Source organism: Astatotilapia calliptera, chromosome 7 (genome assembly GCF_964374335.1).
Source record: "Astatotilapia calliptera chromosome 7, fAstCal68.1, whole genome shotgun sequence".
NCBI classification, from domain to species: Eukaryota; Metazoa; Chordata; class Actinopteri; order Cichliformes; family Cichlidae; genus Astatotilapia; species Astatotilapia calliptera.
In genome coordinates this window covers 43,506,321-43,520,767 of record NC_137428.1, presented here as the reverse complement: position 1 = coordinate 43,520,767, position 14,447 = coordinate 43,506,321, and the positions used below count along the sequence as shown (strand labels likewise).

Here is a 14,447-nt window from a genome sequence, read left to right as displayed (position 1 = left end):
ATGAAATAACATTCTTATTCTGTGGTGAGCTCTATCAACATCTGATATATGAACTATTTTGCAGGCATGAGGAAAAGGGGACAGTCACTGTGATAACAAAGCCTGACGGTGAGGAAGAAGCTGCGGGGAAACACTCCTCTATGGCACCAGTGGATGTGCCGATAATTACCAGCAGTAACTCTACATTGTACTTACGCTCTCTGAGTCACATTAGTGAAAACAGTGCTGATGGGGTTGTGGTGCCTGTCAGTGAATCGGGGGACGTGATGTCTCTGGTCTCTGGAATCTCAATCAATGACATTGAAATGGAGGTGGCCAGCAGAACTCCTGAGTCACCCACTTCTGCTGACACTGACACAGCTGTTGATGTCACTGATCCCCACCCAGTCAGGAAGCAACACAATACATCCACCTCTGTGGATACATCGGTCCCTCTGAGAGCAGGAGCAGACTCCAATGTTGTAGAAAGTGGGGATATGACATATCTAGCTCTGCGGGTGCCAGTGGAGGAGGATATCCCAGCTTCAAGTTCCAACTGCCTGTCTGCTAAGGGCGATGGTCCAGTGGACAGTGGACTAGAGGATGCCTTGGTAGCTGTACTTTCCTCTATAGATGATTATAGAGGACCGTTTTCTGAGCTACAACTACTGGAACAAGAGCTGAAACTGCTGCAGGTTACACTGAAGGTGAGAGTAAAGCATAGTGAGAAACAAGAAAACAGGTTAGTAAAGTACAAAAAACTGCCTTAAGCTAAAAGTACTTTTTACAAATCCCCAAGTTTAATTTTCCCTTTTTGAACATTAAGTGGCAATGATTGTATGTATTTATAAATGTTAGCACAGCTTTCCTGTGCCATTAATATCGAAATATTATTACTGCAAATATTAGTTGTGCAATTACTATATAAGTTTCAGTGGTTACAGTATCTGGTATGCCTCCCTTGTCTTTACAGACAGCATACATTTGAGCTGAATGATTGCATGCTGTTCCAACATTATGTGACTATGATTCAAAGAACTCCTGAAAAAACAAAAAACTGAAGTGACTGCGTACAGCCTGACTATGGCTTTGTTTGTGAGTGCAGGGTGGGAGGCACAGCCGGTCACCCAGTGTAGTCAGCCTCACAGTGGAAACAGCTCTTGGCAGCTTTGACTTCCTGAATGGATCAGACTGGGAGGAGGAAGAAGAGGATGGTGATAAGAGGAGTAGACATGGCAGGTCAGTGCTGACAAATGAACTGAAAACCAACCATCCAAGCCTTTGCACACTTCAGTGTAATGACACAGTGAGACATACAGTCTTAATCAGTAAGCAAAGAAAGTATGATCTGAAGGTCATTAAACCTGAATCACAGTAATACCAGACACTGTAAATATGCCTACTTCATTTAACATCTACAAACTCCAGTGTGTTGGTGTCCTCTGGGCCATTGTACAGGGAGTGCAGAATTATTAGGCAAGTTGTATTTTTGAGGAATAATTTTATTATTGAACAACAACCATGTTCTCAATGAACCCAAAAAACTCATTAATATCAAAGCTGAATGTTTTTGGAAGTAGTTTTTAGTTTGTTTTTAGTTTTAGCTATTTTAGGGGGATATCTGTGTGTGCAGGTGACTATTACTGTGCATAATTATTAGGCAACTTAACAAAAAACAAATATATACCCATTTCAATTATTTAATTATCAATTATCGTCAACTTTTCTTTAATATCAGGTGTGTTTCCAGAACCACTAAAAACTGCTGTAATAAAACTTATACTGAAAAAGGACAATCTTGACAAGACACAAATGAACAACTACAGGCCGATCTCAAATCTCCCATTTTTAAGTAAGATCATTGAAAAAGCAGTTTCTCAACAGCTCAATTACTTCTTAACACAGAATAACTGCTATGATGCCTTCCAGTCAGGTTTTAGACAGAACCACAGCACTGAAACCGCTCTGACCAAAGTGTTCAATATGTCTGAATACAGACAGTGGAAAAATGTCAGTCTTAGTTTTACTGGATCTCAGTGCAGCATTTGATACAGTTGACCACAACATATTACTTAAACGACTGGAGAACTGGGCAGGTCTTTCGGGGACTGTACTAAACTGGTTCAAAACATACTTACAAAATATTTCCTGTTTTCTATCAATAGGTAACTTCACATCTGAGCAGACAAGTATCACATGTGGAGTTCCCCAAGGTTCCATCTTGGGACCCCTTCTGTTTAACATTTACATGCTCCCACTGGCACAGATTATAAAGAACAACAAAATAAACTACCACAGCTATGCAGATGACACACAAATATATATCACAATGTCACCAGGAGACCAAGGCCCTGTACAGGCTCTTGGTAAATGCATTGAGGAAATTAATGACGGGCTGTGCCACAATTTTCTCCAGCTAAACAAAAACAAAACTGAGGTAATAGTCTTTGGCGCCAAAGAAAAACGATTACAGGTCACCAGAGAACTTCAATCTATACACCTAAAAACCACAAACCAGGCGAGAAATTTGGGTGTAGTGATGGATGCAGACCTAAACTTAGAAAAACACATTAAGACAATAAGAAAATCAGCTTTCTATCACTGTTAGGATGCCTGGGTCGTTGACCCAGGGTTTTTGAGTTTATGATATTATTTATACTGTCTAGTTTTTGGTTTCTTTGAGTTCTGTCTTATGGCTTAGGTCTCTGTCTTCTTTAGTTGCTCTGTCTCCCCTATCACCTGCATCCCCTTGTCTAGTTCATGTCTATGTGTATCCTAAGTTCCTATATCCCCGTGTTCAGTCAGTTTGTGTCTGCCCTGTTCCCACGTCTCTGTTCCCTTTGTAGTGCCTGCATGTGAGTCTGTGTCTTTGTTCAGTCTGTGTTATGTGTTTCCTGTTTTACTTTGAAGGTCTCCGTCTTTTCTCAGTGTGTTCAGTTTACGCTTCTTTGGTCTCGTCAGTTCTGATTTGCCCCAGCTGTGTTTCCCTCCTGTTACTCATTTCCTGATTGCTCCCTCTGTGTATTTAAGCCCTGTGTTTCTTAGTGTCTGTGTCGCGATCTACCGTTTTCTTAGCTGTGTGTTCTGTCATTCCTCCGGTGTAAGTTTATTTTGATTTTTCCAGTTATGTTATATTTGAGTTTAACATTAAAGTTGTTTTGAGTTCACATCTGTCTCCGGAGTCTGCACCTTGGGTCCTATTCCTGTCTGCACACAGCCAGACCTAACAATCACCTCAAGAATATTTCAAGGATAAAAGATCTGATATCTCAACAGGACCTGGAAAAACTAGTCCATGCATTCATTTTTAGTAGGCTTGATTACTGTAACAGCATGTTTACAGGTCTACCTAAAAAATCAGTCAGACAACTACAGCTCATTCAGAACTCTGCTGCTCGAGTCCTCACTAAGACCAAAAAAGTGGACCACATCAGTCCAGCTCTGAGGTCTTTACACTGGCTGCCTGTCCGTCAGAGGATAGACTTTAAAGTTCTGATGCTGGTCTATAAAGCTCTGAATGGTTTAGGACCAAAATACATCAATGACCTCCTGACCCAGTATGAACCATCCAGATCCCTCAGGTCATCTGGATCTGGTCTTTTATTAGTTCCCAGAGTCAGAACCAGACACGGAGAAGCTGCATTCAGCTTTTATGCTCCTTATATCTGGAACAAACTCCCAGAAAGCCTCAGATCAGCTGAAACACTCTGTTTATTTAAATCCAGGTTGAAGACTCACCTGTTCTCAGCTGCATTTGAATAAAACACCAAATCCACACTTTTAAGCTTAAATTTCAAAACTTACATTTAACTACTGATTTTATCTATTGTTCTGATTTTATCTGTTTTGATTTTATATAGTGTTTTGTTTGTGAGTTTGTTTGCTTGTTTTAATCAATTTTAAATCATGCTTTTTATTTGTTTTTGTTTCTAATGTCTCTGTAAAGCACTTTGAATCACCTTGTTGTTGAATTGTGCTATACAAATAAACTTGCCTTGCCTTATTTTTACCAGTGACACCAATATAACATCTCCACATTCACAAATATACATTTCTGACATACAAAAACAAATCAGCGACCAATATAGCCACCTTTCTTTGCAAGGACACTCAAAAGCCTGCCATCCATGGATTCTGTCAGTGTTTTGATCTGTTCACCATCAACATTGCGTGCAGCAGCAACCACAGCCTCCCAGACACTGTTCAGAGAGGTGTACTGTTTTCCCTCCTTGTAAATCTCACATTTGATGATGGACCATAGGTTCTCAATGGGGTTCAGATCAGGTGAACAAGGAGGCCATGTCATTAGTTTTTCTTCTTTTATACCCTTTCTTGCCAGCCACGCTGTGGAGTACTTGGACGCGTGTGATGGAGCATTGTCCTGCATGAAAATCATGTTTTTCTTGAAGGATGCAGACTTCTTCCTGTACCACTGCTTGAAGAAGGTGTCTTCCAGAAACTGGCAGTAGGACTGGGAGTTGAGCTTGACTCCATCCTCAACCCGAAAAGGCCCCACAAGCTCATCTTTGATGATACCAGCCCAAACCAGTACTCCACCTCCTCCTTGCTGGCGTCTGAGTCGGACTGGAGCTCTCTGCCCTTTACCAATCCAGCCACGGGCCCATCCATCTGGCCCATCAAGACTCACTCTCATTTCATCAGTCCATAAAACCTTAGAAAAATCAGTCTTGAGAGATTTCTTGGCCCAGTCTTGACGTTTCAGCTTGTGTGTCTTGTTCAGTGGTGGTCGTCTTTCAGCCTTTCTTACCTTGGCCATGTCTCTGAGTATTGCACACCTTGTGCTTTTGGGCACTCCAGTGATGTTGCAGCTCTGAAATATGGCCAAACTGGTGGCAAGTGGCATCTTAGCAGCTGCACGCTTGACTTTTCTCACTTCATGGGCAGTTATTTTGCGCCTTGGTTTTTCCACACGCTTCTTGCGACCCTGTTGACTATTTTGAATGAAACGCTTGATTGTTCGATGATCACGCTTCAGAAGCTTTGCAATTTTGAGACTGCTGCGTCCCTCTGCAAGATATCTCACTATTTTTGACTTTTCTGAGCCTGTCAAGTCCTTCTTTTGACCCATTTTGCCAAAGGAAAGGACGTTGCCTAATAATTATGCACACCTGATATAGGGTGTTGATGTCATTAGACCACACCCCTTCTCATTACAGAGATGCACATCAGCTAATATGCTTAATTGGTAGTAGGCTTTCGAGCCTATACAGCTTGGAGTAAGACAACATGCATGAAGAGGATGATGTGGACAAAATACTCATTTGCCTAATAATTCTGCACTCCCTGTATGATCACTGTAGTACAGCTGTAAGCAGGGTCAAACTAACACATAACCTGACTGAAATAATGCTTAAAAATCATATTTTATTATTTTTGCCAAAGGTCATTAGCTGAATGGCCTTATCCCACAGTTGTGCCTGTATATAACTGAGCTTAATATAAAGCTAATCTGCAATCCTAAAATAAAAAGCAAACTTGGTGGGACTTCTCACAACCAGTTGGATTAATCACTGGCAAAAATGAGTTTAAAACAACAATATAAACTGGGGTTTTTTTTTGGTTTTTTTATTTTTTTATTTATGGAGTTCATGATGTATTGTACAAAATATGGAATGGAATCTTAATGGTTAAGAAAAGAGCAATTTCTGTACCCAAGAGACGAGGCTGGAACAGTACTGAATAGCTCTGACTGTCAGCCAGTCAGATTCATTTACCACTTACTGAACTGAAACTCATCAAAAAGTATTATTCTTCTTGGGAAATTATCAACTTCTCTGGGTTTTAATGTTGAGAGCCTTTTTTTCCATGGACAGTACATTTAAATTACATTTAAACCGTATTGAACTTTATATGGATAAAACAGCGTTAATGGAAATGTTATGTAACACTGGATGTTTTGTTTGTGTGTGTGTGTGTGTGTGTGTGTGTGTGTGTGTGTGTGTGTGTGTGTGGGTCTCCGCTGGACAGAGGCTGGGACAGCCCTTCCTCCTCCAACGTACCGCTAACCACAGGCTGCACCACTCTAGACTGCTGCCTGGTGGTCCATTTGAGGAACTGCAATGCACAGTTGTTGGTAAGAGATCTGCAACACTATCCTCATGTTATTAGTAGAGATGGCACGATACCACTTTTTTATGTCCGATACCGATATCATAAATTTGGATATCTGCCGATACCGATATGAATCCGATATAGTGTTTTTTAATCAACAAAACTGTTTTTTTTAAATATCTTGCTGAATTTTGTATAAGTTCATACTCAAGTTTAAAACAACAACTACACTAAAGCTATTCTGTTATACCTGTATGCAAAAAAAAATGTTTCATAGTTCAGCAATACTGATCAATCTAATAAACTTAAACCTGCACCATCCTCCCTATTCTGGTATTTTAAAGAGTACTTAGCGTAAATATTAAGCAACCTAACTAATAGGGTTCCAACTCCCAGCAACAACAAAAATAAATAAATAAAAAATAGGGAACCACCCCTCACACTCCACCTCATGATGCTTAATCGACGTAATCAACCTTAATTTGATGCAGTGTGAAAAAAAATGCACAGAAATCAATTATTTTTCAAGAAATATTAAATAGATTCAACATCTTTCTTCAACAAAATTGCAGACTGCACAGATGGTACCTTCCCAAAGGAAAAAGTACTATAGCTTACTAGGGTATATTTATTACCGTAGACTCAACAGTTACTATATACAGTAATGGACTTCTATTCCTTTTACATCAAATTAAAACTTTGGGTGTAAGATTCGGATAATTATTTATTAAAAGCTAGACATTTTAAATGAGAATAAAGAAAAGTATGTCTTTGTGCCCCTTTTCCCTGTTCATGCCCTATCGTCCCCCCTGGCTAAACTTTGCTAGATCCGCCCCTGCACAGTTACAGCCGTCAGCTGCGTAGAAAAAGATCCTGGTGTAGAAAGTAATATTAAATAAATTCTAACAACAGCTTATCAAGCTTAAACGTGCTGCTGTTGTTTATCCACTGGTTTCCTCTTTCTGGTGCAAAGTGGGCCAAAAGCAAACTAGAGAGACTAACTCGCGACAGAAAAGCCGATCAGCTGATCGTTAAGCAGTTTCATGATTGAAGTAGCAGCAAGAGGAGGCAGTCGCTCCATATATCGCTTGTTAAGCTTAACGCAGGAATGCTTTACAAACATTCAGAGATGGACTTACACACTTGCTTTACTTCTCTCGGGGATAACTTTGTCGGAGATGAAATGCCGGGTTGCTAGCGAAGCTCCACATGCTATCCAGACCACCACAGGTCCCGCATGCCACAGCCGCTCTATCACGTGATGCATACTGCTCCGACGTGCTAACGTTCTGAGGCGAGTTAAGGCGCGTTGCAAGTTTTGTGAGGTGCTTTCGTGATATTTAATGGATCGGATTACATTTTTTATTTTTCTCCGATATCCGATCCAGTAATTTAGGTCAGTATCGGACCGATACCGATACGTAATATCGGATCGGTCCATCTCTAGTTATTAGCCAAACTCATATGTAGCTACCTCACATTCTCATGGCACATCGATACCTTAAGTTCACTCTGCTCTCATCTACGGCTGTGGGTAGTGAATAATTAAAATTTTCACCAATGCAAGTCATGGGAATTGGCTTCCTTTGAAAGGTGTCTATGCTCAGCCTTAGAGATGGGCTGAGGAACACAGTCTGCATCATAAGGAGTCAGTTGAGTTGATTCAGGCATCTGACTAGGATGGTTGCTGAACATCTCCTCAGAAAGATGTTTTGGGCATGTCTGACCAGGGGAACTCTGATGAAAACCCAGTCAAGTTTGTTTACATACAGTCAATACCATTATTTTCTTTTTTTAAAAATCCATTCAATTGGCATAGTGTTTGATAGTTATGTAATCATAGTTTCAGGATGCCATTGAAAAGTATTATTCACTCACTGATGAGTTAAAGCAGTAGCAGCTGTGAGGGCTGTTGTATTGCTAATTGTAATATTGGTCACTTCTTTTACAAGTGTTTTGTTTTGTTTGTTAAGTGTCTGGGCAAGTTTGGTCCTCTGAGATGTGGAGAGATGTATGCCTTGGACAGACTGCTGAGAGAGGCTCGTGTCCTCGAAATCATCCGACGCGTCACCAAAGAAAACCCACAGAAAATCAGACCAGCTACTGAAGGTGATTTGTGTCGTTTATGTTCATTTCATGTGCATTTGTTTAAACATCCATAAATGCATTTATTCAGAATAACTGTATAGACAAGAAAAAGAAGTTGAAGAGGAATTTTCATTAGTGGGAGCATTCCTTCTGGAGCATAAGGGTGAAAATGTCTGCTTTTGGCTTGGATGACAACTAGTGTCATCAGAAACATTTCATGGGTATATGGAAGTAGAGATTCCACTAAATAATAAGTAATTATGGATTTTGTCATGCAGCCTGTCAAGAAGGTAAAACAGACTTTACAAGGCACTGATTCAAAGCAAGCTGCAACCTTATACTATTAATAAATTTCCTGTGTTATGTATGGCACTAACCCCCAGTATCTTGCTTTCCTACCTTGCTTATAACGGTCTCCTGTTTTCTGTTTGTCAGTTATCCCGGCGCTAGGTCTGTGTCTGGGTGCTGTGTCGCTATGGCAAGAATGTGTGGGACAGGGTAGCATGTACTGCGTCTCTGCTGAAAGGTTCCTGAATACACTGTCGACAATCTACGCTGGTTTACTGCCTGAAAGGGCCGAAGCAGGTAAATCATCATTAGTGGGTATACTGCACACGCTGGTACAGTGGGGCAAAAAAGTATTTAGTCAGCCACCGATTGTGCAAGTTCCCCCACTTAAAATGATGACAGAGGTCAGTAATTTGCACCAGAGGTGCACTTCAACTGTGAGAGACAGAATGTGAAAAAAAAATCCATGAATTCACATGGTAGGATTTGTAAAGAATTTATTCGTAAATTAGGGTGGAAAATAAGTATTTGGTCACCTCAAACAAGGAAAATCTCTGGCTCTCACAGACCTGTAACATCTTCTGCAAGAAGCTTTTCTGTCCCCCACTCGTTACCTGTATGAATGGCACCTGTTTGAACTCATCATCTGTATAAAAGACACCTGTCCACAGCCTCAAACAGTCAGACTCCAAACTCCGCCATGGCCAAGACCAAAGAGCTTTCGAAGGACACCAGGAAAAGTATTGTAGACCTGCACCAGACTGGGAAGAGTGAATCTACAATAGGGAAGCAGCTTGGTGTGAAAAAATCAACTGTGGGAGCAATCATCAGAAAATGGAAGACATACAAGACCACTGATAATCTCCCACGATCTGGGGCTCCACGCAAGATCTCATCCCGTGGGGTCAAAATGATCATGAGAACGGTGAGCAAAGATCCCAGAACCACACGGGGGGACCTGGTGAATGACCTGCAGAGAGCTGGGACCAAAGTAACAAAGGTCACCATCAGTAACACACTACAACGGCAGGGAATCAAATCCCGCAGTGCCAGACGTGTTCCGCTGCTGAAGCCAGTGCATGTCCAGGCCCGTCTGAAGTTTGCCAGAGAGCACATGGATGATACAGCAGAGGATTGGGAGAATGTCATGTGGTCAGATGAAACCAAAGTAGAACTTTTTGGTATAAACTCAACTCGTCGTGTTTGGAGGAAGAAGAATACTGAGTTGCATCCCAAGAACACCATACCTACTGTGAAGCATGGGGGTGGAAACATCATGCTATGGGGCTGTTTTTCTGCCAAGGGGACAGGACGACTGATCCGTGTTAAGGACAGAATGAATGGGGCCATGTATCGTGAGATTTTGAGCCAAAACCTCCTTCCATCAGTGAGAACTTTGAAGATGAAACGAGGCTGGGTCTTCCAACATGACAATGATCCAAAACACACCGCCCGGGCAACAAAGGAGTGGCTCCGTAAGAAGCATTTGAAAGTCCTGGAGTGGCCTAGCCAGTCTCCAGACCTCAACCCCATAGAAAATCTGTGGCGGGAGTTGAAAGTCCGTGTTGCTCGGCGACAGCCCCAAAGCATCACTGCTCTCGAGAAGATCTGCATGGAGGAATGGGCCAAAATACCAGCTACTGTGTGTGCAAACCTGGTAAAGACCTATAGTAAACGTTTGACCTCTGTTATTGCCAACAAAGGTTATGTTACAAAGTATTGAGTTGTATTTTTGTTATTGACCAAATACTTATTTTCTACCCTGATTTACGAATAAATTCTTTACAAATCCTACCATGTGGATTCATGGATATTTTTTTTTCACATTCTGTCTCTCACAGTTGAAGTGTACCTCTGGTGCAAATTACTGACCTCTGTCATCATTTTAAGTGGGGGAACTTGCACAATCGGTGGCTGACTAAATACTTTTTTGCCCCACTGTATGTGGAGCATATTAACATCTGTGTTTGTGTGTATGCAGTGTTCTTGTGCCTGGTTGAGCGTGTACTGGATCAGAGGTTACCACGACGAGGAAGCAGCAGGGACAACATGATGGTGACGTTGTTCCAGCTGTGGAGCTACTTGGACTCGAATGCTGTCAGTGATATGGACACACACATCATTGAACTGGCAAAAGAGGGTGGGTGTACACACACACACACACACACACACACACACACACACACACACACACACGATAGGTCAGATACATACTCGTTAAATGTTTAAGACCAGATTTACTAATTGTCAGTGCCAGTTCAAAACCTTCTTTTCATTTTAATAAGCATTTACACATTTGATACTGTGCCACAGTATCAGGTACAGTGGGGCAAAAAAGTATTTAGTCAGCCACCGATTGTGCAAGTTCCCCCACCTAAAATGATGACAGAGGTCAGTAATTTGCACCAGAGGTACACTTCAACTGTGAGAGACAGAATGTGAAAAAAAAATCCATGAATCCACATGGTAGGATTTGTAAAGAATTTATTCGTAAATCAGGGTGGAAAATAAGTATTTGGTCAATAACAAAAATACAACTCAATACTTTGTAACATAACCTTTGTTGGCAATAACAGAGGTCAAACGTTTACTATAGGTCTTTACCAGGTTTGCACACACAGTAGCTGGTATTTTGGCCCATTCCTCCATGCAGATCTTCTCGAGAGCAGTGATGTTTTGGGGCTGTCGCCGAGCAACACGGACTTTCAACTCCCGCCACAGATTTTCTATGGGGTTGAGGTCTGGAGACTGGCTAGGCCACTCCAGGACTTTCAAATGCTTCTTACGGAGCCACTCCTTTGTTGCCCGGGCGGTGTGTTTTGGATCATTGTCATGTTGGAAGACCCAGCCTCGTTTCATCTTCAAAGTTCTCACTGATGGAAGGAGGTTTTGGCTCAAAATCTCACGATACATGGCCCCATTCATTCTGTCCTTAACACGGATCAGTCGTCCTGTCCCCTTGGCAGAAAAACAGCCCCATAGCATGATGTTTCCACCCCCATGCTTCACAGTAGGTATGGTGTTCTTGGGATGCAACTCAGTATTCTTCTTCCTCCAAACACGACGAGTTGAGTTTATACCAAAAAGTTCTACTTTGGTTTCATCTGACCACATGACATTCTCCCAATCCTCTGCTGTATCATCCATGTGCTCTCTGGCAAACTTCAGACGGGCCTGGACATGCACTGGCTTCAGCAGCGGAACACGTCTGGCACTGCGGGATTTGATTCCCTGCCGTTGTAGTGTGTTACTGATGGTGACCTTTGTTACTTTGGTCCCAGCTCTCTGCAGGTCATTCACCAGGTTCCCCCGTGTGGTTCTGGGATCTTTGCTCACCGTTCTCATGATCATTTTGACCCCACGGGATGAGATCTTGCGTGGAGCCCCAGATCGAGGGAGATTATCAGTGGTCTTGTATGTCTTCCATTTTCTGATGATTGCTCCCACAGTTGATTTTTTCACACCAAGCTGCTTCCCTATTGTAGATTCACTCTTCCCAGTCTGGTGCAGGTCTACAATACTTTTCCTGGTGTCCTTCGAAAGCTCTTTGGTCTTGGCCATGGCGGAGTTTGGAGTCTGACTGTTTGAGGCTGTGGACAGGTGTCTTTTATACAGATGATGAGTTCAAACAGGTGCCATTCATACAGGTAACGAGTGGGGGACAGAAAAGCTTCTTACAGAAGACGTTACAGGTCTGTGAGAGCCAGAGATTTTCCTTGTTTGAGGTGACCAAATACTTATTTTCCACCCTAATTTACGAATAAATTCTTTACAAATCCTACCATGTGGATTCATGGATTTTTTTTTTTTTTTTTCACATTCTGTCTCTCACAGTTGAAGTGTACCTCTGGTGCAAATTACTGACCTCTGTCATCATTTTAGGTGGGGGAACTTGCACAATCGGTGGCTGACTAAATACTTTTTTGCCCCACTGTAGGTGTGTGTGTGTGTGTGTGTGTGTGTGTGTGTGTGTGTGTGTGTGTGTGTGTGTGTGTGTGTGTGTGTGTGTGTGTGTGTGTGTGTGTGTGTGTGTGTGTGTGTGTGTGTGAGAGAGTGAGAGAAAGAGAAAGGTACCAGATGCTCTCATTTTCACTTCCAAAGCTGTGAGTATACTGTTAGCATGGCAGGTGTGTGCATGTGTGGTAGCCTACTATTTCCTGCTCTTTCCAGATGTATGTATAAAAATTTATTAAAGTGAACATTTTCATAATTGACAACAAAAATATCTACAATTTTATAACTAAAAGGTTTCATATTTTTATTTTCAATTAAACATTTGCATCTGCACATCCTGCAGGTCAGCTATTACTAACTGAGTTCTGGTGTGTTCCACAGTAGAGATTATAATCTCTTGAAACCTGTTGATGCTTTATCAGCTACCTCTCTGAATTCCCATGCTGTTTCCAAAGAGGATCACATGTGTAAAAACCTGCATTTGCAATGTTATTTTTGTCATTACATTACTTGATCCATCTTGAAGAATTTTACACTCGTTTCCGCAATAATCTGCAGTTGTGGCATGAAGCTCTGTAGCTCTGTTTATTAGATCAGGCCCATGGAGTGTGCTGGAAGCAACAATCCAGCCAGGCAATTGCCTGATTTGTTCCCGCATTAGTTAAATTCAATGTAGTAGGGCAGTTAGCAGGAGAAAGACTATGTTATGGTCCAAAAGTTTTGGATATATTTCTCATTACAGCTCAGCTGTGTGATGTATATGAGGTTTCAGGGCTGTAGTGTAAAAATGGCTTAAAAGGAAAAACAAGAGTAAAACTTGTGCTATTAATAACCTCCAATAACCTTCCTTCAACAGTATGGTTGGTACAGAACCTGGCGTCATCTGACCAGGATGTGATTGTCAATGCTCTACGCCGCCCTGCAGAGTGCAGCCTGAGGAGAGAAGGAATTCATGCCGTGGCCAAATTACTAAAAGATCCTCGGGGCAAAGTGTCTGCCTCTGCCAGCTCTGTACTGAGAAGCCTCGCTGCTCAGCCCAGACAGAGAAAACAGGTGAGGTGTGTGTGTGTGTGTGTGTGAGAGAGAGAGAGAAAGATTTTCACTGGGGTTTTTTTTGGTTTTTTTTTTTCTTCTGTAAAAAATGTTACCTGCTAAATTGTCCTAATTGTTTTCTTCCTGAATGGCAAAAGGACCTTTTGATCCTGCTGTATATAGACCTGTGCATGGTGTGTGCTGCAGAAGCCAGTAACAACCCCATAACTGGTGTATCAAAGCCTGGAAACATTTTGTGCATCTTGTCCTTCTCAGGCTTTGGTCAGCTGTTTGGAGCTGCTGGAAGATGAGAATGTGGACAATCGAGTGTGTGGATGCAAAGCTTTAGCTTGTCTCAAGGTACAAAAAAGCACAGAGTTTATGCTATTATCCAAAGCTGCTGTTCTGATTTGATAAAGGTGACATTTAAACACCTGTCTGTATGCACTCTGTTTGGAGTGTATTATACAAAATGCATTTGTCACTGTATTCATTCTATTATTCCAGGCCAAAGAAAGCATTGATCAGTTGGTGTATCTCTGCCGGGCAGACAAGGAAGAAGTACGAGATGCTGCCAAACAAACACTGCTAGTGCTTGGTAATAATAAACTTCATATTATTTACAATAGAACAGCAAGACTAACTCTTTTCAGACTGTAGTTTGGATTTTATGGTTGGTTATACTCCATTTCTATTATGTTCATTTTACTCTGACATATTCTAAAATGTAATGATGCACTTCTGTGCAGACTGTCGAGGTTTGAGAATTGCTAATTGGATCCCAACTTATCTGTCTCAGTATTAATAGTATTTGACATAATGGTCACTTAACTGGGAGTAATATTGACCTGCACTATAAAATGAGAACCTTTTTTAATATGCCTTGATGTAAATGTTGAGAATAATGCACAAGCAACAGTAACGTGACTGTAAGAGTTCTGATCCATTTGTTTTAATCTGTTCATTCATCTATTTGTGGCATTCATCTACAAGTTGATAATTAAGGCAGACATAATGAAATCTATATTTTATTT

General features: G+C 41.5%; 1 protein-coding gene across 4 annotated transcripts in view; it reads left to right on the top strand.

Moving 5' to 3' along the window:
- Window positions 1-14,447, top strand: part of ripor1 (RHO family interacting cell polarization regulator 1) — a 62,025-nt gene that overhangs the window by 42,628 nt on the left and 4,950 nt on the right. For 3 of the 4 annotated variants that reach the window (XM_080303744.1, XM_080303743.1, XM_080303742.1), the window contains exons 15-23: window positions 65-686; window positions 1,085-1,218; window positions 5,968-6,073; window positions 8,025-8,160; window positions 8,575-8,724; window positions 10,409-10,567; window positions 13,238-13,434; window positions 13,690-13,773; window positions 13,921-14,011. In XM_080303744.1, coding sequence (XP_080159870.1) covers window positions 65-686; window positions 1,085-1,218; window positions 5,968-6,073; window positions 8,025-8,160; window positions 8,575-8,724; window positions 10,409-10,567; window positions 13,238-13,434; window positions 13,690-13,773; window positions 13,921-14,011 — 1,679 coding nt within the window. The remainder of the gene's footprint in view (window positions 1-64; window positions 687-1,084; window positions 1,219-5,967; window positions 6,074-8,024; window positions 8,161-8,574; window positions 8,725-10,408; window positions 10,568-13,237; window positions 13,435-13,689; window positions 13,774-13,920; window positions 14,012-14,447) is intronic. The other variant, XM_080303745.1, reaches the window with a different exon arrangement.